General features: G+C 40.2%; 1 protein-coding gene across 3 annotated transcripts in view; it reads left to right on the top strand.

Moving 5' to 3' along the window:
- The window catches only part of MPPED1 (metallophosphoesterase domain containing 1), a 73398-nt gene extending 50661 nt beyond the window's left edge, over positions 1-22737 (top strand). For all 3 annotated transcript variants that reach the window (XM_027824215.3, XM_043538035.1, XM_037914845.2), the window contains exons 6-8: positions 11806-11921; positions 17806-17919; positions 21265-22737. In XM_027824215.3, coding sequence (XP_027680016.1) covers positions 11806-11921; positions 17806-17919; positions 21265-21383 — 349 coding nt within the window. In that variant the 3' untranslated portion in view covers positions 21384-22737. The remainder of the gene's footprint in view (positions 1-11805; positions 11922-17805; positions 17920-21264) is intronic.
- Positions 22738-26440: the final 3703 nt, after the last annotated feature.

Raw genomic sequence — 26440 nt, 5'->3', positions numbered from 1 at the left:
TATATTGTAACAGAGTGACTGTGCTGGCTGGGTCTGCCTATGTGGGGCACATCCACAGACAGTCCCTGAAAGGTGTGGCTCCTCCCGAGAAGGGTTCCTGACCCTGCAAGTAACCCTGAGAGGAAGGGCGGGGGAGAAGTGTTTTCTGCTGGGGGTGGGGGAGAAGATGAAGGTTTTTGGAGTCAGTAGCATCAGCCCCTGGAGGGGAACAGTAACGATTACATGTTCTTCTGTTACTGAGCTCATGCCTGTGTCATCATTCTGGGGACTGCCTGCTTGTGCTAATGGCCAGGAACGAGACAACAATATCATACAGCATCCTGTGGGGCTTTTAAAATCAATTTTTGATAACATTTAAATCCGTTATTGTTAGCAGCCTCTTCCCTGGCCATGACACTAGAATATCTGAAGTTCTGTTGCAAAGCATTATGGGCCAGATCCTCACCTGGTTGGTATCACAAAGCTCCGCCAAAGTGAATGGAACTGTCTGATTTACACCAGGTGAAGGACTTGCACATATGTTTCTTTTTCAAAAGGATATGTCAGAATTCCCAGCCAGCTGAGCTGAACATCCTTGTGTACTTTATAATAATCTTATCTCAAGCCATAAGATGCAGGTATAGAAAGTTACTGTAGCAATGAGTTTGCACTGCCATAGTTAAGGGTGAATTTAAGATTCCAGGAAATTGCTAACAGCGCTGTTTTTAGTTCAGTTCAGGTGGCAACTTGGCACACAAGGTGTCAGCATAGGAGCCTTTTTCTTTTTATCAAGAAATAAGTTCAGCTGTTAAATTATACGTGTTAAAAATAATATACATTATACATATATAGACGGACTAGGTATTTATTGGTTTGGAAGCATTTTTGTGCTCATTTAACTCAAAATGGGTTTGACTTTTCTAAAAAAACCAAAATTGGCAGGGAGCAGGTCCATATGGGCTAATTACTCCTGGAATTTTGAAAGAAATGTAAATCTGGTGAGATTTACATTTTTCTAAACTGAAAAGTGGCTCCTATTCAGGCCTTTTTTGTGGATTTTGAATGCACTTAAACTTGTTTTGTCTTATTCCAAAGTCCATGAAAGTTTCACAAGTACTTTGAGCTTTATAGCCACAGAGGCTAATCTTTATTTGAGGTGACATTTCCTCTCTGTGGATAAAATTCACCCTTGTGACACGGGCCAGCACAAGGCCTAGGCATTACTTAAATAAATGGGACTTAAGTCGTCATTTTATGGCCCTCTGCACAGGGTTGAGTTTCACCTTGTGATAGATGCCTCATTAAGTGTCTCCCCCGCCTGCCCTTCACCAGAACAGAGTCTCTTCTTCAGCTCGATTGCCACACAAAGGACAAGAGAAGCCCTTGAGAATAAGGTCAGGGAGGTCTACAGTAGACTTCTTTAAAGAGACCACAACCCTACTCCATGAGACCTCCACATGGGGAAGGAGGGCATTTCTTCTAGCAGTGAAGAAAAAAAATCTTTGAAAGGGTCCATGCGTGGATGAACTTTGATTTGGTCTTCCCTTGCTGATTGGCTCATTCCTGAGGAGCTCTACACTTAAAACAAGATGATAACTCCCCAGTGGACCATAGGACCTCAAAAAATAGTGCTGCTCCACTTTTCATGCTTTTGTTTCACTTTGCTACTATGCCGCTATGGAAATGATCCCATAGGAAACTGCCCTTTCGCTGTGTATAGCCCCAAGGACCTGGCTGCACTCTTATATTGGGATTAACCCTCTGGAGATGAGAAACTGAGGAAACAATTCCTAAAATTTCAGGAAATAAGCTTCTTAGTCCTATGCTCAGTCCAATACACAGTGTTTTGTCACTAAGTAGTAGGGTGACCAGATAGCAAGTGTGAAAAATCAGGACGCTTTTTTTTCCCGGAGGGGTATAATTGCGTATCTAAGACAAAGCCCCTAATATCAGGACGGTCCCCTTAGTAGTGTGAGCAGACATCCCGATATTAAGTAGTGATAGGATTTTATCTTTAGTGTTGAATTTCTTTGCTTCTTAGTCCAGTTCATCATTAAAGTTTGAGTGGGTTTTTTTGTTTTGTTTTTTTAACATCAGCTGGGAGATTTCCATTTGGCTTCCAGCAGAATGAAAGAATCTACTTCCATTGGTATTGGCTTGTTTTGAAAATCAGCATTTCAGGAATTTTTCTCCTTGCCTGTTATCCTGCTTTTTCTTGGCATGGAGATAAAATAGCTTTCATTTTATTTTTCATTGTTTTATAACAGATTCATGTTTAGAAATGATCAATTCATAATAGTCACTATTCAGTCTTTCTTCTTTCCAGTCAGAGATGTCTGAAGTCCTTCACTAAACAAAAGATAAATGATTTCATGTGTAACTAGAAATGGAAAAAATAATTACTGACAAAGGGCCCTATTCCAATTTTTGGACTGCTTTGCTTTCCTTTTCTTTTTTTTAAATTAGTTGTAGTGAAAGTTGCAGAAATAACAGCCCTGGATACTGTAGATTTTTATCCATTGAGCATGTATAGCAAAAACAGAGGTATCGCAAGCTTCTCCACAATGGGAAAAAGATACTGCTATGGCTAAGGCACTAGACTGGTACTCAGGAAATCTAACCTGAATTCTTTGCTTCACCACAGATTTCCTTGTGGCATTGGGCAAGTCACTTTTTCTCCATTTCAGATCCCCCTTTTTAAAATGGGGATGATAGTGTTTTCTTACTTCATAGGGGTGTTACTCACTGAGGATATATTGCAAACACAGAAGTATAGGAGTTGCCATACCAGATGACATCAATTGACATCAGTTCCAGTATCTTGAATCCAACAGTGGCCAGAGCCAGCTGCTTCAGAGGAAGGTACAGGAAACCCTGCAGGAGGTAGTTATGGAATAACCTACCCCCAAGAAATTCCCTTTCTAAAGTATACCAGTTAAAGATTGGTTTATGCCCTGAAGCATGAAGGTTTAATCTCTTTCAATGATCTTGTTGCTTTAATCCTTTCTGTTGTAATTCTAGATGTTCTTGGTACACATATAAATGCCCAATCTTTTTGAATATTGCTGACCTCTGGGCCTCTGACATCTTGTGGCAGTGAGTTCCACAGGCCAATCATGCATTGTGTAGAAAAAGTATTTCCTTATTAGTTTTAAATGTGCTGCCTTTCAGTTTCATTTAATGGTCTGTTCTTGAATTTGTAGTGAATTGTGATAGTGAATATAAGTGACTGATCTACTTTCTCAATACAATGAACTCTTTTGTATACCCCTATCATCTCCCCTTTTATAGATCTCCTTTTAAATGTAAACAATCCCAGTCTTTTCAACTGGTCTCATGTGCACATTTTTCTATGTTTCCAATCATTCTCGTCTCCCATCTCTGAACCCCATTTATTTCTGTTTGCTAAACCCTGTTCAAGAAGGAAAGGAAGGAGTGAGAGCAGCAGAATAATAATGAATTTTTAAAAAAGCAGACTTTAACAAACTCAAAGAACTGGTACCTAAGGTCTCATAGGAAGAAAATCTAAGGGGAAAAAAAAGAGTTCAGTAGAGCTGGCAGTTTTGGAGGGAGACAATATTACAGGCATAACTGCAAACTATCCCAGTGCAAAGGAAAGATAGGAAAAAGAGGCCAATTTGGTTCCGTTACGTGATCTTTAATGACCTGAAAATCAAAAGGGAATCCTAGTAAAAGTGAAATATGGAGTAATTGCTAAGGAGGAGTACAAAAATAATTACACAAGCGTGAAGGGACAAAATCAGGAAGGCTAAGGCACAAAATGAGTTACACCTAATAAGGGACATAAAAGGCAATAAGAAGAGGCTCTTTAAATACCTTTGGAGCAAGAGAAAGATTAAGGAACTTGTTGGTCCTCTACTTAACAGGGAAGGAAAAGCTAATAACTGATGACATCAAGAAGGCTGAGGTACTTAACACCCATTTTGTTTCAGTCTTCACTAAAAAGGTCAATGATGACCAGCTACTCAGCACAGTATTAACAAAAAGGGAGAAGGAACGCAAGCCAAAATAGGGGAAAGAACAGGTTGAAGAATATTTAGATAAGTTAGATGTATTCAAGTAGGCAGGGCTGATGTCCTGGGAATATTAAGGAACTATCTGAAGCAATCTCGGAACTGTTAGCAATTATCTTTTAGAATCCATGGATGATGGGTGTGGTCCCAGAGGACCAGAGAAGGGCAAACATAGTGCCTGTCTTTAAACGGGGGAACAGAGAGGACTCAGGGAATTATAGACCAGTCAGCTTAACTTCAATACCTGGAAAGATAACTTATTCTAGTATTAAACAATCAGTTTGTAAGCACGTAGAGGATAATAGGGTTTTAAGGAATAGACAGCATGGATTTATCAAGAACAAACTGTGCCAAACTAACCTAATTTACTACTTTGGCAGGGTTACTGGCCTAGTGGATAGGGGAAGCAGTATATGTCATATATCTTGATTTTAGTAGGGCTTTTGACATAGTCCTACATGCCATTCTCATAAGCAAAGTAGGGAAATGCAGTCTAGATGAAATTACTATAAGGTGGGTGCACAACTGGTTGAAAACGATATTCAGAGAGCAGTTATGAATGGCTCACTGTCAGACTAGATGTGTGTATCTCGTGGGGTCCCAGAGGGGCCTGCCCTGGGTCTTGTGGTGTTCAGCATTTTCATTAATGACTGGGGAAATGTAGTAGAGAGAATGCTTATAAAATTTATGCATGAAACCAAGCTGGGAGGGGTTGGAAGCACTTTGGAGGACAGGTTTAGAATTCAAAATGACCTTGACAAATCAGAGAATTGATCTGAAACCAACAAGATAAAATTAAATAAGGACAAGTGCAATCTACTACATCTAGGAAGGAAAAATCAAATGCACGACTACAAACTAGGGCATAACTGACTAGGCGGTAGTACTGCTGAAAAAGATAGTGAATCAAATATTGAATGAATCAACATTGTGATGCAATTCCTAAATAGGCTAATATTATTCTGGGGTATTATTATTCTGGGGTATGTTAAAAGGAATATCATATGGGAAGTGATTGCTCTACTTTACTTGGCACTGGTTAGTCCTCAGCTGGAGTAGTGTGTCCAGTTCTGGGCACTACAATATAGGAAAGTTATGAACAAAGTGGACGGAGTCCAGAGGAGAGTAACAAAACGATTAAAGATTTAGAAAACCTGACCTAGAGGAAAGGTTAAAAAAACAAGGCATGTTTAGTATTGAGAAAATACAACTGAGGAGGGACCTGGTAACTTCTTGAAATACATTAAGGGCTGTTATAAAGAGGACTGTGATCAGTTGTCTCCATGTCCACTGAAGGTAGGACAAGAAGTAATGGGCTTAATCTGCAGCAAGGGAGATTTAGGTTAGACATTAGGAAATACTTTCTAACTAAATGGAATAGCTTCCTGGGGAAGTAATGGAAGCCCCATTGCTTGGCACATTTACAATGAGACTAGACAAAATACTAAAAAATGTCCTGCTGCGAAAATCCTGCATGGGTTCCCGGGGGATGGACTTGATGGCCTGAAGCTGTCTTTTCCAGCTCTATCTTCAGTTCTTGGCCTGTTGGCTGCAATTTTGGCAACAAGGATGTTAATTGTACATCGTACACCCATATTCCTTGACTTGTACTTTTTGCCAGTATGGCTTGAGGCATGTATGGGCCAATTTTTTAGTGTTCAAGATATTCAGTTGTATAATTATATATAGGAGTGGAGCTGAGTGGACTGACTTTGAGCAATTAGTTTTCCTAATGAGTTTCTGTATGAAGATGGCTAATACCTCCTTGTTCATTTACAACAGAGAAATACCAATTCTGCGCAGGGGATCAATCTGAGTAACACTTCACTGTGATCCTTTTAAATATATATCATAAGCAAAGAGAAAACTAGAACAATCTCTTGCTTGAATGGGACGCAGAAATGCCTGTCAGTCAAGAAGAGAGATCATCATAGCAGAAATTTTAGCACATTTTGTTGTTGCTTGTGCGGTGTACTCAAGACACTACTCATTGATGAATAGTATTCTGCAATGGTAGAAAGCACAAGTGTCATTGTGAGGGTGCAGGACTCACCCCTGCGGCACCTCCTGCTGGTCATTGGGAATTAGCTCTTTTCCAGCCTGGAGTGCCCTCTGCAGGCCAATGATCCAGACAGCTCTGGCCCCCATGTCCCTCACAGACCCCGGTGCCCCTTTCTCTGGGGTTCTGCCCCCTGGCAGTAACCCCACACTCTGCCTCTGGGTCTCCTCTTCCTGGGGAATCTCCAACCCACTATCCCCACCTTGCCTCAGTCTGGGCTACTGCCAGTCATCACCAAGCCCCCACTCCCTGGGGCAGACGCCAGTGTAAAGGCCACTCATCATAGGCAAGGGGGTTCAGACCTGCTGCCTTCCTCTGTCTCCCAGTACCTCTATGGGCCTTGGACCAGGCCCTACAGCCTGGGGAGCTGCCAGCCTGCTCCTTCCCCAGCACTGCACCACCCTCAGTACCCTGTCAGGCAGGCAGCCAGGCCCTGCTCTCTCCTAGCCTGGAGAGAGACTACTTGGGCCTCTGGCTCACAGCCTTTTTATACAGGGCAGCTGGGGCCTGATTGGGGCATGGCCCAGCTGCGGCTGCTTCCCCAATCAGCCATCCCCAGCCACAGCCCTCTCCAGGGCTGCTTTTAACCCCTTCTATTTTAGGAGTGGGGTAGCTACCCCACTACAGTCACCCATACATCTTTGTAGACACTGGGTCTGATCCTAAAACCCTTACTCGTGTGAGTAGTCCCATTGAAGTCATTGAGACCAGTGGTGTAACTAACAGCCACAGATTTGGGCTTAATTGACTGCACATTCTTGATTAAGCTACTGCAGTAAAATTTGCAGTCCCCAAGTTCTTAAAATGTACCAGCCCGTCAGGAGTTATGGGGTCATGCGATAAATTGGAATGTTTTTTTAATTGCCTACGAATTCTGGAGATGTTCACGTGTAACTGACCTGCAGTGATCGTGGTTTTTATGTTTAGCTAGTAAGTGTAGATGAAGGTAGTAATGGGTCCGTCTAGTTAAGCAGTTAAATGAAAGCCACAAAGAAACACATTTCAGTCTCTCAGTTCTTCTGGTGGGAGAATACATATATATTGCTTGGTTTGCCCACTCCAGTACCCTCTTTGTGTATCCCCTACCCATTAATACATCTGCTAAGCAATTTGAGATGTATACCAGTATAAGAACACAAACCCTCAATTGTCACATAAATTACAAGTCAGATCTATGTAATGCATCACAGCCCTGTACAGTAAATTACATGTAAAACTAAGTTATGCCCCATTTAAGTGACAAAAGAACAGAATAGAACACTCAAACTGCACTGTTCCTCTTTCCAATGGTGGTTGAGTAAAAGAACAAACAGTGATAAATAGTTAAGGGAGTAATGTGTTTGACCACTTTTTTAATGCCACTTTTCTCTGCTATTATGGTAACAGAAATGCACACTTCAAAGAAAACTAAAGTGCCAATGATAGCTAAAAAGATCATTTATAGGAGGCTAAAATGATTTAAATAGAGTTTATTTGAAGGTTACTACAGGAGTGCAGAAAGATGTTAAGGGGTTAACCTATAAGAGATTACACTGTAGTCAGTGTTCTGTTAAAGTTTGAATTAATTTTTCCCATGGGTTTTTCACATTCTAATTTTCAACTAAATGAGACATCTGTTTCAGAAAAGGAAAATTTGCTATGGTTGTCATAGCAACCATCATTCTGTAAGAAAATTATTCCAATGGTTTCTTTAGAACAGACACAGAAATTCAGTATAGAAAGCAACATCCGATTGCTAGCACAAATTTTGAGAATCCAGACATTTTTGTACGTAAGATGAGTTGACCTGTAAAACTTGTTCATGTGTTTTTAACATAAGCTTAATTGTGCAGTAAACATATTCACTTGCAATATACTTTTCTCCCTACAGCCTTATATGTAGTCAGTCATTTTTCTGTCATAATAATAAAAGCACTGAATTTCAATAAGATATTGAGAGACATATGCTGTTTGCTATAGGAAGGCAAAACCTAAATCAAAGTACACTGTTAATCATGGGTACTTGGTTCCTAACATGAAGTACATTAATGGTATAGGTGTTTAATTGCCAGATACATTTTTTGCACCTTTCTTTTCTAGAACCAGCAGATTTTCCTCCTTAAGTATATTAATGTAAAATAGATAGTCATGTGAACTGTTTTATAAAGAAGTTATACTTTCACTGAGTAAACACTAAGAAAAGCGATCCAAAAAAGCATCAGATCTTAACTCTATAACTTTGCTTCCACATTCTATGATGGATGGAAATATTAAACAAAGTTGTCTTTACATGATTTCCAGGTCAGAAAGTTGTTGGTGTGTATATGGGTAGTGTTTGGTTTTTTTCCTGCACAGAAACTTTGATGGCTGTTTTGTAATAACATTTCACAAGAAGGGACGTGAGGATTTATAAAATCCGTCTGCACATAAAAATGATTTTACTCTTGTGTGGTTTCAGCATTGAAGTTTATGAATTTATTTAATGTAAAGAATACTAACATTATGCACTGAATCCTTTCATATTTTATCCAGAAATATTCCAGACATTTCTGTCATTCCTGGGATTGTCATAAAAGATAGCATAATGGCAAATCACACAAGTTCTAACATTTCCTAGTCACAGAAGAACAGCTCCAGCATGCATAACTCACCAAACCTTAAGTCAAGCAAATATGCACTGCAGCGACAAAGCGAGAGAGGAAAGGGGGACAGTATTCCTTGTCTAAATAAACTGTAGATCGTGCCTATTCAGAATGAAAAACACACTTAAAAAAAAGTGAGTATGTATATAATGGGCCTAGTAGAGGCAGGCAAACCACTGGGATTTTACCCTTATATATGTGATCCATAAGCCTGCAGATTTCAGTGGGATCAACTAGACGCTGTCAAGTTCTTTGAAAGTTGAGGTGTTTTTTTGTTTGTTTGTTTTTATGAATGCTCCAGTTTAGCTTTAAAATTTTTTCTATACTGATTTCTTACCTTTTTTCTTTGGCAAATATTGGTGGTTTTTTCCTCTCCATTCATTTCTCAGGGAGCACAGCAGCTGTGTTACATTTTGCTTCCTGTTTGTGCACCACACTCATTGATGATCTCTGTAGAGCATGGGACTAGGAGGCCTGATCCAGTGCCCACTGAAGTCAGTGGAAAAACTCCCACTAACTCCAAAGGGTATTGGTTAGGGCCTGCGTGAGGAGGGGTGAGAGAAAAATGTCTCAGGAACATTTCAGGTCAGTTGGAAACTGAAGTGTGAATTGCCACATTTTCCCCTTTTTCCGTATTCGCTTTTTGCAAGAGAAGTTTTGTTCATATGAATGTGTGTGGAAAACTAGTTTTGGGCCTGCAGCTAAATGTTATTTGTTGACTAAATAAAATGTGTGGAGTGTGAGACCAGAATAGCCTCCATTTTAGGATTTCCTTTGTGGCGCTAGGGAAGGAAGACTACTGGCATTTGTGATTTGGGTTGCAGCCTTTTTTTTTTTTTTTCCCCCCCCCCCCCCCAAAGAAATAAGCCAAAACTCTGTAAGCTCTCTATGGTACTTACATCATCTCCATTACTGTAATAGATGAGCAGCTCACAATCCTTATTATATTTATCCTCACAACACTTCTGTAAGGTAAGGAAACTTATCGTCGTCATCTTCACCAAGTTCACACAGGAACTCTGTGCCAGAGCAGGGAATTGAACCTGGCCTTCCAGTAAGTACCCTAACCACTGGAGCATCCTTTTTCTCACTGGATAAATGAGACAGCCTTCATTTATAGAGGCAGTTGACTCCAGTCTGCTCGCAGTTGGGGGAACTATGCAGGCTGTCTGCAAGGCAAGGGAGAGAGTGACTTAACATAAGACAGCCAAATTGATCTTTACCTGTAAATAAGGCTGCAGAGATCACTGCTAGCTTATTCTGCAATAGGCCACTGAATAGATGCAGAGTTACCATCCCAGAAATGGGGGGTGAGGAGCCATGTACCTTAGAGTCACATGCTACTCTTCCTGGGGGGACAGCACCCCATAAGGAAAAAGCCGCTGAAAGGTAAAACTCATCAGAAAACTCTGATCCGAAACTCACTGTTCTATGCCTGATTCTCCCTTCGGTAGGTAGAGCTGCCCAGCCAACCCTTACCCTTGTCAGCGTGTCTCCTGCTGCCTTGCTGCCATTAGTTTTCTTTCTTGCACTCACCCTCTGTCTCCCACCACAGGGACTGGAGTGATCCAAGAGAGAGATAGTGGTGGTCACAGCTGCAACTGTAGTTACTTCCAGTTAGGTTTTCACACAGAAGCCTAACAGTTAGCCAGGAGAATAGGCCGTGCAGATCCAGGATATGGACTCTTAGCTTGACACCTCCCTCAATCAATACTGCAGAGCCCCAACACTTTGGCTCTAGAGAAATTGGGCTTCTGACCCGTGGGAAGGAGGGGGAACTTCCCGCGGAAGCTCTGCTTGTTAGAGGACTCTTCTACTACAGTTTGCTTCCTCTTCTAGGATAGCCTGTGTCCCTTTATTTCTCTTAGCATGCAGTGTTTTTCAGTTGTTTTCAGCATACACGTCTAACAGCATTCCGAAAGAAGATGTGAAAAATATATGATCATGAAGATTGCAGACAACGTGTTAATTTCTGAAGTGGTTGTCAAGCATCAGTAACGGAAGAGGAAGAATAATAGCTTCATGAGCATTCTCTTTTGTCTTTGCCATACATGATGCAAAGAGTAGTTCAGAGAATTTGTTTAAATGAAATCTCGCTTTTTCATTTTGATGCAGTGAGGGAGTGGAAAGCTTTCTTCAACAAAGTAAGATCTGAAGGAAAACTCTGGTTGATGTGTACATATTTATAAACACTAAGGCTGCAATAATCATAAACCTTATTCAATCACAGCCCATTTGTTGTTGTCCGGATATGGCCAGAAGACCAGTCAGTCAATTAAAAATAAATAAATAAAAACCAACCCAAAACTAGCCCCACATTTCATGACTTGTAGCATCACCAGCAAGTCATAATTTGCCACGGTGATATTACTATGAAGTATAGCTTTTTAATCAATGGGATTGCATACACAAATGAATTATATTCTGGCTGCCTCTGTTATAATCCCACCACTTACTAATGAGCTGTTCCATAAATAATGTGTTTTAAAAAAAAACAACCCTAAAATAAATTCTCATCGGCTACTAAATCTTGAATATGTAAAATTTTATAAACCATTAATGTGGTGGATGACGAGGAAAAATGTGCAGTATATAAGAATTTAATAAACATGTTTGTTCTGGTGTGAGGCTTCCAAAGTTAACCAAACATAATACAGATTATAGCCACAACCCTGTAATTGGAACTGTATGTATGAAGGGTTCTTCCTATGCCTATTCAATTGTAAGATCAGGACCAAAGTGGGAAGAAGGCCATGCTGTAATATAATACACACACACCCCAGAGTGGTGGTCCAATAGATAGAATGGAACTCCAGGTATAGTACTATGTAGGGTACTTCAGCTTCTACAGTTGCCTCTCAATCTGATTAGAAGAATGCAATAAATATTTTACAAGATATTGTCTATTTAAACTGATAAGCTTGTTGATTTCCCACACATATTAAATAATGATGGTTGTATACAGATATGGTGTCATTGTACACAGGGGGAAGGAAAGTAATGCTATTTGTGTCCCCAAATTCCTTAACAGAAGAGAATCCGTCTCCATTTTTTAATTAGATGACTAGTGCATATGAGTAGCATTGAAGACATTCTCCTCCTCTTTTGGCAGGCAACCTTGGTTTTATGGCTGGGGCTTTAATCTTCCACGAGGCCAAGCACTATTAGAGAAATGGAACCTTATTCCAGATGGAATAGATATTCTTATAACACATGGACCACCTCTTGGTAAGAAAACATTAACACTTTGAGTTACATATTTCAAATAATGATATAGTAACTGTGTGCTGTTTTCAGACATGGGGTGAAATCCTGGCCCCAGGGAACTCAAAAGCAAAGCTCCTCTGGATTGAATTGGAGCCAAGATTTCATCACAGGGTTTCTAATCGCTATTACCTAAACTCAGCGAGGGATGTGAAATATTTTGCCTTAATATACACTATAAAGAAACAATGGCCCTGATTCACTGAGGCATCTAGCATTCCAGTTTCATGCCAATGTAACTCCACTGAAATCAATAGAGCTACACCAGTGTCAAAACTGGAGTGACACAGTGATGAATCAGGCCTAATATACTTACACAATTTGGAGGTCTGATCCTGTGTTCCTTGCCCACTCAAAGCTTCCATTGAAATAACTGAGGAGAGTTGATTGGACAAGGAATGGAGGATCAGGCCCTAAGTTTTTACATATTGTTTCCCCACCACCTTTTTAGGGTAGCATTCCCCTCCATCCAATATCCAGCATTGATTTCTCCCTTCTTTCATCATGAGTTGCCACCTCTGCTTTCTTCTCATGAACCCAAATAACTTATGTTGCCCATTCTTTAGAGAGGACCTGCAGACATGTGTAGGCCAACAAGAACCATTTTTACATTTTCATCTTACAAATATTAATGTGAGATAAAATATATCTTTATAGAAGTAGAGGGCTTATTATGTTTCCTGGTAATAGTTATCTGACCTTGATTATGGAAATAAAGTATTAACAGAAATCTTTTTGGCCCTGATTCAGAAAAGCATTTAAACACATGCTTAACTGTAAACACATGCTCAAAACTTATTAATTTAATCATTTAATCATGATAAAGTATAATTCATGCTTAAGTGCTCTGCTGAATTGGACTTTTAAACTTACTTAGAACTCCTTTCAGTCCACAATTTCACTAAGTGCTAAAATCCTCCCTCCTACCACTCTTTCCCCTTCTCTTTCAAAATTTTCATTTAGAGTATGTAAAGTGTTTTGGTTTTCACAGGAACAAAATGATTTTGCTTTAAGTGTTTCACTGAAGCTTTGGGAAAAGGGGTTTCTTCTGTGTAAATCTTTGTTCTCCCTATAAGAATGTGTGTTTAATCAATTGCATAACCCTCTTCTGGCCATCAGATTTATTCTGTATATGGACTTGGATCTTAAAAATTGGTAACAGCCATTCATCCCTCAGTGCTTGCAGGGCTGGAGCTGTTAGTCCTAAACATTTAGCAGAGGAGATAATCCAAAATCCCAAATGGATTGGTGGCCTAATGGTTAGTGTTGGATTTTTGGTGGACCCGTTTATAAGTCCAGATAAAACAATTGAAAACATTTGAAATACTTTGACTTTTATTCTTAAACCCCCAAACTTCCATCTGATTAGTCATGAAGAAAACCTGTCCTTTGTCAATTCCAAAGAATGTCCACATATCCAGTGTTTGTAATTCACTTATCAACTAGTCTGAGTATTTATCCTATTTTGTTTTTTATCTTCAACCATCCTCCATGGCTTTTCTTAGAAATGTTGCATATTACTTTGCTTTATTTTCCTGGTGTCTTGTCTATATTAATGTATCTATGGACAGCTCATGTTCCGCGCTGAATGGTCTGCAACCCTTTTGTGAATCGGATCAAAATATTGCTCCGCCTAACATGTTATTTACTTTTCTGCAGCAGCCTCTCTGTGGCACTCCAAAGGAAAGCAACAACCTTCTCAGCGTATTGCACCTAGCTTTTTATTAGGCTGTGCATGGATGGGTTAGAAACAGAATTTCTTTCTGACCTTCACAGGCAATTATTTTAACCTGGAAGTTGATTACTGTTATTCTGGTCTTAGACTGCATAACTACAAATGTTATTCATGATCATAAAAGCATCCAATGCTCTTGCAAATTCAGCCACACAATTTAGATGACTTCCTATGACACTATGACTAGAATGCTGCAAAAAGGAGCATTTCCTTTTACTGGTTTTAAATGTATTTCCCTTTAATTTACAGCTTCTGTTAGGTCACTGTCAGGTTTGCATGGGGTATCGACAAGTGACCCAGCAAGAGCTGCTATTGCCATGTCTGCAGTGCCAGCAGTGATTCTCATGTTATGTTAGGTTTAGAGACTCCCGTAATAGGTGGTGTCTGTCTGTTTAATGACTCAGAGGACAACTACCCTCTTCTGTATGTGGTCCAGGAGAGTGTGCTGCCATGAGGCCCCTCAGGTTGAGTCTTGTTACTGATTATATCCCTCTTTTGAGCTGGTGCCTCATGAAATCATGTCCTCCTTTCTTCTCCCCTCTTCTTTTTCTCTTACCTGTAGGTCTTAATTCTGCCCACCATCTACTTTTCTCTTCTCCCTATTCATCCCCTCCCTGCAGCAGAACAAATACCCTCCTGATCAACTTACGTTACAGAATTACAGAGATAAATTGGTGGGATTTTAAACGTGCCAAAGTGATTCAGGAGCACAAGTCCCATTGACTTTGAACAGAATTGGTGCTTCTATGTCACTTAGGCACTTCTGAAAATCCTACTCAGAGTCACTATTCTTCATTATTTGTAGCGTGGTAGTGCCTAGATGCCACAATCAGGAATTGTGCTCCCTCTTGTGCCAGGCACCGTACGCAAATAATGAGAAGACAATTCCCCAAGAGTTTACATTTATCTGCAGTCGTACTCAGCCATGTTAATGAGGATATACCAAATATTCCTGTGTCACAATATATAGCAGTGTGAGAGACTCTTACCTTTGATTAGGTCATATTGGAAATACAGTAAATATACTATAGCAAAAATAAGTTTCTTTTGAATAGGTATTAATTTCATTTTTTAAAAAGACAGTTTCCAAGCATGTAAAGAACTAAGTTCAGGATTCTTTGGCTTCTTATCAAGAATTCTTTCCTTTTCTTCGTTTCTTTCTTTTTCTTTTTTTTTTTAAGTGGATTTTGTTAAGTCTTTATCTGTAGCTGTCTGCGTGATTGTCTGTGACAAAGATTTATACTTTCCTGACAGTTGCAGAAACCTGTTTCAAATAACCAAACATAAAAAAATCCCTAAGATGAACTCTAATTGTTAGCTAGGTGTAATCAATTATTCTTAGTTTGTGTAGTCAGGTGTATATAATAAGCAGCAAACATATGGGAAGGATTCAGAAGGGCGATAATGCATGTAAACAAAAACATGTTCAACATAAATAATGCTTAATTTAATGGAGAAGTTAATTTCATGAATTTTTGTTTTGTAAAGTTTTTGAAGTGGAAATACCTTTGCCTTCATATTCACCACAGACGTTTTGACAATTAACTGTTTCAAATCATTGAAATAACAAAAGCCTGGGTTATATAATCTGTTTGGTATGAAAAAGAGATTGAACTGGATTCTGAAAGATACAATTTCTGAACTCACTTTGACGTGTTAAGGAACTGCTGCTGTTTCCTGGAATAAATTTTAAACAGCCATAGAGGACAAAAGTGACTAGCAGAGTCAAATATCAGAGTTTAATGAGGATCATCTGTGTCTGTAATTAAGCTGCATGCAACTGGATTTTCTGTAAAGATCTATACACCAAAGACCTGGGATAACATTTTCAAAAGTACCCTCTCTCAAACAGGACTTAGGCACTTAAAAGCCTAGATTCCATTGACTTTCAAGGAGACAGACTTCTTAGTGCCTTAGTCACTCTAAAAATAGGACTTTTAAACCTAAGTCATTTACGCATTTTAGAAAATGTTACCCTTAGTCACAAAACCCTAAAATATACTGAGACCAATTTTTAAAAATAGGCACCGAAATGCAAACATGTGGGTTGTCCAAGTCTGCCCTTAGGTTGGTATATATCCATTTTGCATGCAGTGCACTCTTCCAACCAAGTGCTCCATTTCTGGTCTCACTGAAGTAAATGGCTTAACTCCTTGTTAGCCATGTTGGATCAGGCCCTCTGTACCATAATTTGAAAACTGAGTCCAGTGCGTGTAAATCCCTATCCTCTCAGCCCTGTATATATGTAATATATCACAACACCCTTCAAATGTACGTGCAAACAGAAGGATAAATAAATCTAAAGAATAGTACAAAATTGTATATGTTTTAGGTCTCCCAAATTGGAGTGGCAACATCTTATGATAGTGGCAGAGATGTGGCAGCACAAAACAATTAGATCATTCCAAACCAACAGAAATTAACTAAATTATTCCAATTTGCACTGCAGAACAGTGTTTTCCTGCACAGCTCTGGACTCTTTGCTCTTCCATCTTTCACACAGATATATGGGAGATGATGTTTTCACTTGCAAACAGTCACACTTCAAGTGTCACATCCTGGTTAGGTTACACTAGTCGCTTTGAAGGGAAATGCCATGATTTAGTGAACAATTAGCATCCCTTCTGAAATTATGTTCGTTTATAAATACAGTTTGATGTCCAGACTGGGCATTTAGGTTTTCATTGTAAAAAAACTTTAACAAAAACCCTGCATCCCATGCAACAGTCACACATGCTTGCCTCTGCAAAGGGGCCTGCAGAGACTTTGGGAGGAGGTACAGTGATCCTGGCAGTTGCATGAGACTTTCCAAAAGCAACAAGGCGAGGGCTGGATTATGGCCCCACTATCCTTTTGTGTTGGCCAGTAGAGATCAGCTGCTGAATGCTGGAGTTTCTGTCCTAGCATGTGCTCCCACAGGCTCTTCAGGAATTCAGACTGGGTCTGCCACAATGCCTCCAGGGGTTCCTGCTGCAGTGTGGTCTCTGCTCGTTCCCCCGCCTAACATGGGCCCATGTTCAAAGCTGCCATAGTCCTGGATATTTAAAAAGAAGATAATTTTAATCAAATTTCCAGCCTCCAGCCCAACTAAGACCATCATCTGGAGCCAGATCCTTGTCCCATCAGGTCAATGGAAAGTCCCAATGACTTAACTGGGCGTTAGATCAATCTCCTGGTGGTGCAGATGTGGGTACAGTTTTTAGTATCATTTTAACACTTTGGTGCCATTAATAAAAGAGTATTTTCAATGCTCTGTTCGGATTTGCTGTTATTTCTGCTTTCTGAAGTAGCTGATAGGACTGGTAAAAAAAAAAAAAAATCTTTTTTTTTTTTTTTTCATGTAAAGTTGGGTTTTCAACTAAATGTAACCTTAACAAAGTGCCTGCTTTCCTTGAAATTTTTTGATTTTTTTCATACAGGCAAAACCAAAACCAAAAAATTGAAAACAATACCATTTTTGTTTTTTCTTTTTATTAAAAAAGTCAACATTTTCTAGGGGGAAAGAAAAATATTTGTACAAGCAGCTGTAGTAGGCAATCATTTTAATGTATGAACATGGAAATATCTAATCCTCAACGCCAGTATGTTTTGGATTAATAATTAGCAACACCAAAGTCATTACATAAGTTAAGATCAAAATATTCAGTGCGTAAAGTTAGAACCTGAATCTCGATTTAAAAGCCTAAATGTGGGTTTAGAGGCCTAGCTTTAGGCACTTAGTTTTGAACATTCTTCTCTAAGCTTCTTAAACTGTAGCAGGGATGGAGTGTTTGCCTTAAATAGAACAAATATGGTTTAATTAGTTTTAATTTAAATCTCTTGCAAGGATCTTTTCTTTAAAAAAGAAATATTGGCAAGAATAACTCTAATCCCATCCCTTTGGATCAACTATTTTTTCATTCCTCAAATATTTTTCATTCCCCCTCCACTGAGCAATGAAGATGTTCATTTTAATAGATTATTCTGTGGCATATTAAAATCTAAGAAACTAAGACACATTAAAATCCAGGAATGATTTTGCGTACTCCAGGTATAAAGTTTCACAGATAATGTGAGTCCTTTCTCTCTCCTTTTAAATCTATGTTTATAAATCTTTCTTCTTCTTCTTCCAAGGTTTTCTAGACTGGGTTCCTAAGAAAATGCAGAGGGTAGGATGTGTTGAGCTGCTGAACACAGTCCAGAGACGGATACAGCCAAGGCTTCATGTTTTCGGACATATCCATGAAGGTCAGCAAGCTTGTCTCTCTCTGATTTTTAAAACCAACTGCACCCAAGTCACTACACAGTATGGCCAACATTTTCAAATTTGAGTTGCTAAAGATAGGCACCGAAATTAATGGACACTTCTGAAAGTCAGGCCACTTGTTTAGGTGAATAAAATGCATATAAGTGTCTAACATCCAAGTTTGAATATTTGGGCCTCAGCATCTGTTTCCATATCTGTGAAATGAGGATTATACTACTGCTCCATATGAGCTACTGATCCAGTTGGTTCAAAACAAGGGTAGAGGTCTACTAGGTGACTACAAGTTAGGATTACTGGGTTCTATTTGTGGCTCCTTACTGAATTACTGTGTGACTTTGGGGAAATCTTGTAACCCTCTTGGCATCTCCCTTTCTCTCTCTGTAAAATCCGTAGGGATTTCTAAGGCTTAATTACTGAGATCCTGGGTTAGAAGGGTCTAAATAAATACAAAGCTAAAATGAGGCTCCATAAAACTCTAGAGGTTCCTCCTACTCTTCATCCTAATACATGGTACATGCACAAATTATCTCCTCATCAGCTAGGTCAAGATTCCCCAGCAATCTGAGACACTGTAGTTTCTTCAGAGCGTTTGTCTGAGTGTGTGTCTCAGAGCACTAGGGAGCCCTCTCACTGGCTCTGTGGGGGTAAGATTTTTTTTTTTTTTAACCAGGTTAAATGTTCAGTGCACAGACCCACCTAGGGTGTTCTGTCAACTATTTGGCTTTCAATTGGGAAAATGAATTCCCTTCTTATAAATCATTAAATGGGATCAGCCTTGCTCCCACTCAAGTCAATGGTAGTGGGATCATATTTACAATCAAAGAAAAGGGGAAAGAATACGTCTTATGGTGTTTACTCATATCTTGCAAGGTGTATGGCCTGGAGGTACAATCACTGCCGCCTATTCCTTGCAACGATAAGGCTCTCACTAGGTGATTTCTAAAGTGCTGTCAAATGCACAGAGTAAACAAATTGAATGACTCCTCTCTAGACCTCTTTCAGGTACAGCAGTCTTAGAGGTTACTTATAAGACTGTGTGTGAACAATTTTCAGACAAAACCTGTTCTAAAATTGACATTATCCCTTTAGTTTATTATAGGCCAAGTAAGTTTAAACTTGGTGTAAGTGACCTGTTGTTAGCTCCTATGAGGTAAATAGAGTTGCATCTGCTTACCCCATGTCTGCATTTGGCTCATTAAAGAAAAAACGTTGACTCACAGAATGATAAATTATTTCAGTTACCACTGCAGTCGCAGTAAGTAGCAGAGTTAAGAGACAGGGAATTCTTGTAAACTATCATAATTCAGAGAAAACAAGTGGGAAACTGCAAAGCCTGTTTTGCTGTGGGATGGTAAAACTCCTCAGAGAAGAATTCCCAAGTAAGTTCTCACAGACAGCCTCTGCAAACGAATGTGCTCTTTGCAAAGTGAGTGCATGGTATGAACAGATGATATCTCCCCTGACTAAACACAGCTACATCTACAGCAGTCATCTACTAAATATCCAGGAGGAATAAAGAACTGACTGTTCCTCCCCACTTCCTCCTCTGAACTGCTGCTACTGCCAAAAATGCCTCACCTGTCACCATACTTGCTGCTGCTCCACCAGTCACAGTGACAGGCAGCCCTACAGTAACGTCATCTAAAATCCTACTTCCCATGCTCCTGCCAAGGCTCAGGTGGGGTGGTCATACAGGAGTCTCCATGTTAGGGTGGGAAGGAATGAAAAGTGCAATATTATAAATCTTGCACAAACATTAACATTTTAGCAACCGGGTACCATGGTGATCGGGTGTTTTAAAACCATGGAGAGGGAGAGAGAACATTCTGAAACTTCCCCTCGCAATGTTAACTGTGCAATTCACATTTATGTTCTGTGGTTCATGTTTCACAACAGACGACTGTTCTGTGGCAAACCACAAATGATTGGGAGAAATCTCTGTGACAGGAAGCTGACGGTTTTCATCCTTGCTAAAGTCCTCTTCTTGTAAGGTTTCCCATGAGCGGTTTGTTGGACCCACAGTTCGTAGCATTAAGTGTGTGGGCTTTTAAAAGAAAATAAAAGAATCTGCAGTTCTTTCATGGCGTTCCTGAACCAAGGGAGTGTACATAGGTCTGACTCAATCCCCACTGAAGTCTATGAAGCCTCCCCGCCTCCAAGCCTCCCCGCCCAACTAGACAGACTCCCACTAGCCTGGCTTGAGCTAGCACACTAAAAACAGCAGCGTGGATGAGGTGGCTGCAGTGGACATTCAACCCGTCAAGCGAGCTCAGACTCACCGCTGCCTGAGCTGCAACAGCGACACTGCTTTGTTTAGTGCACTAACATGAGCCCCACTAGTGCAACTGTTTACCTGGCTCGCTCCCCGCTGCTGTCTAGACATGCCATGGGAGTGTTGTCATTGACTTCAATGGGAGCTCAGTCAGGCACGTAAGTAACTGCATAAACATGCCTAGAACTTCTCTGGTAGATTTAAGTGTACACCGGCACACATTGGATCCTATCAAGTTCCCACTGAAGCGATTTGGAATGTTACCATTAACTTTGCTGGCAGTAGGATAGCGCCCATAAAGACAGTTTCTAGTGAGCACAGAGTTTTCAGATATTCAAACCTTTAAATCAAACCCAGTTTTTTCGTGCTAAGCCATGGTATACCTATATCCATGCCAAGTTGCAGATTTCATGCTTCTGCTGGGTTTGCTGAAGCCCACTTGATTTTTTTTTTCTTTTCATAAGTGATTAGAATTCTTTTGTAATGGAAAAATTATGTTCACTTTTCCATACGTCCAAAAATGTTTGAAGGGATTTCACTCAACATTTCTTAAAAAAAAAAAAAAAATCTTTGAGCAGAAACCAAGCCTGGGAAATATCAGCCTCAAAAGGTGACGGTTTCGACAAGTTCTGAATGTGAGATTTCCAACAAATCAGGGATCTGAGTGTGGTAAAAGCCTGAAATACAGTCTAGCTCCCACCCTCTTCAAAAACTGGAGAGAGAATATTTTTTAAAAGTGATTTTCAGAGAGAAATATTGAAGTTACTAAACTTCTTTGTGAAGACCTCACATTTCAGTGGCTATAATCTCACGCTACGTGTACACTCTGGAGAGTCCTCTTTGGCTTTCTTTTACAATCTAAAAGGGTGCTCAAATTCTTCTGTTACACAAGTATTATTACTACTCTCATGGAAGCTTCACTAGTATGACAGAGAGCAGAATATGGCCCTGTTAAATCCTTGAGAGTATGGATGTAGCACTGTTCAGTACCACTTCCATTTGTGGCACTATATAAGTGAATAATAGTAGTAACTAGAACTTGTTTTCTTTGTAGGCTATGGGGTAATGGCTGATGGAACTACTACCTATGTGAATGCATCAGTGTGCACTGTGAATTACCAGCCTCTCAATCCACCTATAGTTATTGACTTACCTACTCCAAGGAACACATGATTGTTATAGGAATTTAATGATGTACCCATCACACAAGCAGTTTTCTATTGCTGACTAAGAAACATGATAAAGAACTGTTCAATGAAGAAGCGAAGACCCTTTATTTTTTTTCTTTTAATTCTTCACAACCAAATTTGAGTGATGAAAATGAATGGGAAGAAAGACATTTTAGTGCCAATATCTGCCGGAAGCTGATTAAGCATTAAATTTAAAATTTCAACATTAAAATACTTGTGAATGCATTCCACATATATATCGAGTAGGGAGTTGGGGTTTTGTTTTTTTTATCAACCATATATTGAACTTATTAAAAGTATAAAGTCTTTTCAAAGGCGTGTTTCTTGAAGAATGTTTACAGTTTAAACGTGAATGTTTAGACTAGGATTTAACCATTTAAAATATTTTCCAATGAGTATTTGGTAAAAATCAAATGATGATATTTTTGCTGAATAATATGGCAAATATGAAAAGAGTCTACACAAGTACTGTGTTGAACCAGTTAAAAGAAGCCAGTTGTTGTTGCAAATCCTTCTGAAGTCTGTGCCCTTGCATGCTTTCAAAGGCAATGCAGGAGAAGGTCCTAATCACTGTTCTGTAATGCAATCGCAACACATCTGGCATTACAGATGGAAGGGGAAATGGTGCATACTGCCAGGGTGTGGGAAACAGCTGAACATTCTAGAAAGGAGATGGTGTTAAATGCAGTACAAACTCAGGCATTTGTAAGCTCTGAAAAATGTCATTTCCCATTTTTTCTTTAAAAAGTTCCATGTGGTTTAACATGAGAGCTGATCTGTGATTGGATTTAAAGTAAAATAGGAAACCTGTGATGTTCAGACGTGGTTTTAAAAGGTAGCCTAGTGGGACTGTTCGGTTTAAAGAACTGATAAAGGGATGGGCAGCGTATCATAAGGCCACTGCTTTGAATCTGGCCCAGATTGGGAATGATTAACAGTCTGAGCTAATTCATCCCTGGGTTAATGCCCCTGACTTTGATGGAGTTACCCCAAGGATGAGTTTTATAGAATATCAGGGTTGGAAGGGACCTCAGGAGGTCATCTAGTCCAACCCCCTGCTCAAAGCAGGACCGATCCCCAACTAAATCATCCCAGCCAGGGCTTTGTCAAGCCTGACCTTAAAAACCTCTGAAAGAGGAGATTCCACCACCTCCCTAGGTAACCCATTCCAGTGCTTCACCGCCCTTCTAGTGAAAAAGTTTTTCCTAATATCCAACCTCTCCCACTGCAACTTGAGACCATTACTTCTTGGCCCTTTACCTTCTAATAGTTGTTCAGCAGCATAGGTGAAATGAGTGGCCAGCTCACTGCAGTTCGTCTAGCACAGGTGTCCACATCACAAGCCCCATCATGGCTATTTGCCCCCTTGTGGACAGTGGTAGTAGAGACCAAGGACTAAATGAGCCCAGGAGACTGAAATCTTTTCTAACCCCCTATATACAGCCTATCCAGATGTGAGAACTAGCACTGCTCATGCTCCACATCCATGGATTCACAGAGGAGTTGAGTCGGCAGAGTTTTCATTCCAGCACTTTACACTAGCCTGAAAATTCACTTTAAAAAGCAAACCATGAAGTATTTTAACCCCCAAAATATGCCCTAAAGGAAAAGGTGCCTCTGTCCTGCCCTAACCCAATTTCTCCAACTTCCAAGAAAGCAAAAGGAGACCTCTTGCCTTAACTGCCATTATCTAGGTATGATACTTTGGATATGGATTTTCAGAATTGTGGTACTAACAGGATCTATGTGTTAAATAACCTTCACACACATTAGGCAAAGCTCATGGGTGAGACATTCAGACACTGATGCTAGAGAAAAAAAAACCATGCATGTACCCAGTGCATTTGCAGAGCCCACATTTTCACACACAGATTATGTAATTGTGCATGTTAGTGCCCTTGTGCACACACACTTGCTCAGTATGAAGACATAAATGTGAGCTTTGGATGTAGCAGCTGTATGTGCTATATTTGCATGCACAACTAGGGCCACTATTTCTGAAAGCTTGCGCCTCAAAATCAAATCTGGGAGGGACACTAGGTTCATTTCCAATGCTTCACATGTGCCAAAACTCTTCCCCCACCTGGTGCTGGGAAGCATTAAGTTTGAGCCTAGTAACTTCATCCAAACTGGTATACCCAAACACATGACATGCCACAAATCTCTCATTTCTTGTAAGCTGTTTGGTGAATTAGGACCTAAAATGGTTTGCTGCTCTTTGCTGAAACTAAAAAGCAAACAGTGGGCCCCATCCTGTAACCCTGTCTTATGTGAATGGTTTATGTGCACATGAGCGGGCTGCAGTAGATTTACATGGGACTATTTTTGCAAGAACTATTTGTGGAAGGGTTGTAGGATCAGGCCACATCAGCGAGGCTGGAAGTTAATAACCTATTACTGATTTCCACCATCATTGGGAAGAAAAATGATATTGTGTCGTTAGACTACAAGTGTCTTAACCAGTCACAATTCAAGTGTTTTATGAAACAACGGTGGCAGGAAACTGGCTGTATGTTAAAGAAGTCTGAAATGTTTACATTCACTCTCAGCACTTGTTACTAGAATGTTAAGGGGAGGGGGGGGAGCGTTTATTAGCTGCAACAACATTTCTATGTCAACCAGAAAATATGCTCTTAAAAACAAATTTTTCCTAAGGTATCTTCAAAATACTGTGTATTTTATGTGAAAAAATTATTTGAAAGCAGCTGTTACTTTAAAAGTTATCATTAAAAGACTTGCGGTATGAAAGCTTAAAGGTTATTTAATCATTTTGGCATAACTTGATGTTGTAATTTTTTTGTCAAGCATGTTAGACAAATAAAATCTTAAAAAAAACAAGTTCTGTTTACATCTATCAGACATTCCATTTGGCATGGTAGTAAAATATTTACTGTAAAATACAACACATCTGCCCTTTATTTTAGGTGCCAAAGCGCTCCGTACTGTGGATCAGTTACCATACAAACCTAAAAGCTACTGGTGGGATATCAGCTGGACTTGAAGATGTTAAGCCTTGTGCATAATTGTCTACCAAACAATCTTGCAAGCTGCCATTGCAAGGATGTCTGTGCATGCTGGCTTAGCAAAAGATGCACTCTTTACTGCCTCCAGTTTAATAGAGACTTCCTTGCCTTAGGGCAAAAAATAAAGAATGAGTTGGAACCAATGGTTGCAACAAGAGAAAAATAACTGTTCCATGTAATTAAAGATCCCCATGGATGGAATATATAAAATACTTCTATGACCCAATATGGTGTTTTAGGAAAAGCTAATGTGGCTAATTTAGCAAAAATAGCTTTGGAAACTTTTGATTGTGGGGCCCATAACGAGGATGTGGGTAAAATCTTTTGAGGAATGTATGAGTGTTGGAGATATTTGAGTGTATCGTCAGTATAGCCCTCAAAGAGGAGATTAAGAAAGGTGCGCTCCTCTTTTTTTTAACTCCATTCCAAAGTATTAGTTACTTAGGAAAGATTCTACATAGCTCCAGTTTTGAGAATGCGTGAGGGTTTTTTTTAAAAAAGAAGTTAAGAATGTTTAGCACCTCTGTCAAGGCAATGGTTTGTGCTCCCTTTGTTAACTTACACTGGTAGTTAATCAGCTAACATCACTCCCAGAGCTGTGCTGATGTCTCTTCGTACTTTGTGAAGGAATGCATGCTTTACCATAAGTCGGCAGAGTTGTTAAATACTGTGGTTAATTTCAGTTCCTTTCCAAACATGGAAAGGGTATGGGGGAAAATATCACTATGGGCTAATGGATAAGGACAAAAGCGATGTAAAGACTCTCATAATCCTGGGGATGAGTGAGTGTTTTAACAACTAATGACTTGGGAGAACAGGAAGGGTTTGGCTGCCAGGAAAGAAAGTTAGTTGAGACTCTGCGACCAGGCCCAGTCTGACCTGCTTACCCCCATCCCCAGCCTCCCTAGGAATACACCTTCCTTCTGTCACCCACTTATCCTTGATGCTCGTTCTTGACATGTATCAAGCCTGGGAACCAGATGTAAGAAGATGGTTCTCAACAGAAACTGAAGCCGAAGACCCGGAGAAATTGTTGCAGACCCCAAACTACTGTTTGGAGAAGTGAGGCTGATGTCAAGAAATGGTAGCTAGAGCAGTGATGCTCTAGACTTGCTGGGTTGGGCCTTGAGGGTGTCAGACAATTTTGGGACTCAGTGGAATGGGCAGGAAAGCAGGAAGGACTAGCCAGGTAGCAGTGGGCTTGTTTGGCTCAAGGGAAAAGGAAGGAGGCAGAGGTATAGAACGTGAAGAAACATTGGAATTGTGCAGAACAATGGTCCAGCCCATCCAGGATCCTATCTCTGGCAATTGCCATTAGCAAATGGTTCAGAAGCACATGCAAGAAACCCCTTAGTGAGCAATTCTGGAATAACCTGCTGATGGGGAAGTTTCTTCATTACCCTCATCAATTAGTGGTTGGTCTGAGGGTTTAGTATTTCTTCTGAAAAATATATAAAGCCTTATGTAACCATGGCTGATCTTAACATCTAGACAAATGCCTAGTCTGTCCCTGAAGCCTACTAAGATCCTAGACTCAAAGATATCTCGGAGCAGTGAGTTGCTGTCACGGAGTCACAGGCTCAGTGCTCTGGAACTCCCTGAATGAAGTCAGGCAGGACTCTAGGGTAGTCTCTCCCCCTGCAGGGCACACTCACCAGGGCAAGCTGCCTTGGCTCCAGCACCTCCTGGGTCTGACCTCTGAGCATTTAGCACCCCTGTTTGCACCATGAGCTCCCTGCAGTGGGGACACCTGGGTAAGCCTTACACACTCCCCGAAAGGGGCCCTGCACCCCACCTCTGCAGTTAGCGGTGACTCTTCGCCAGCTTGGCAAACAGACGGGTTTAGTAGTTGTCAGGAACACAGTGTAGAACAGACCTTGTTAGTCCAGAAATTAGGAACATTCAGCAAAATCCATCTTGGGGAGATCCAGAGCCCAGGGCTCCACCGGCCCCGAATCCCAAACCAGGAGACTGACTTGCTTCTAACCACCCAGCCTCAGTCACGCCCAGCTGCCCC

Source organism: Chelonia mydas, chromosome 1 (genome assembly GCF_015237465.2).
Source record: "Chelonia mydas isolate rCheMyd1 chromosome 1, rCheMyd1.pri.v2, whole genome shotgun sequence".
Lineage (NCBI taxonomy): Eukaryota > Metazoa > Chordata > Testudines > Cheloniidae > Chelonia > Chelonia mydas.
The sequence above is the reverse complement of the archived record's forward strand: the minus strand, read 5'-3'. Positions and strand labels throughout refer to the sequence as shown.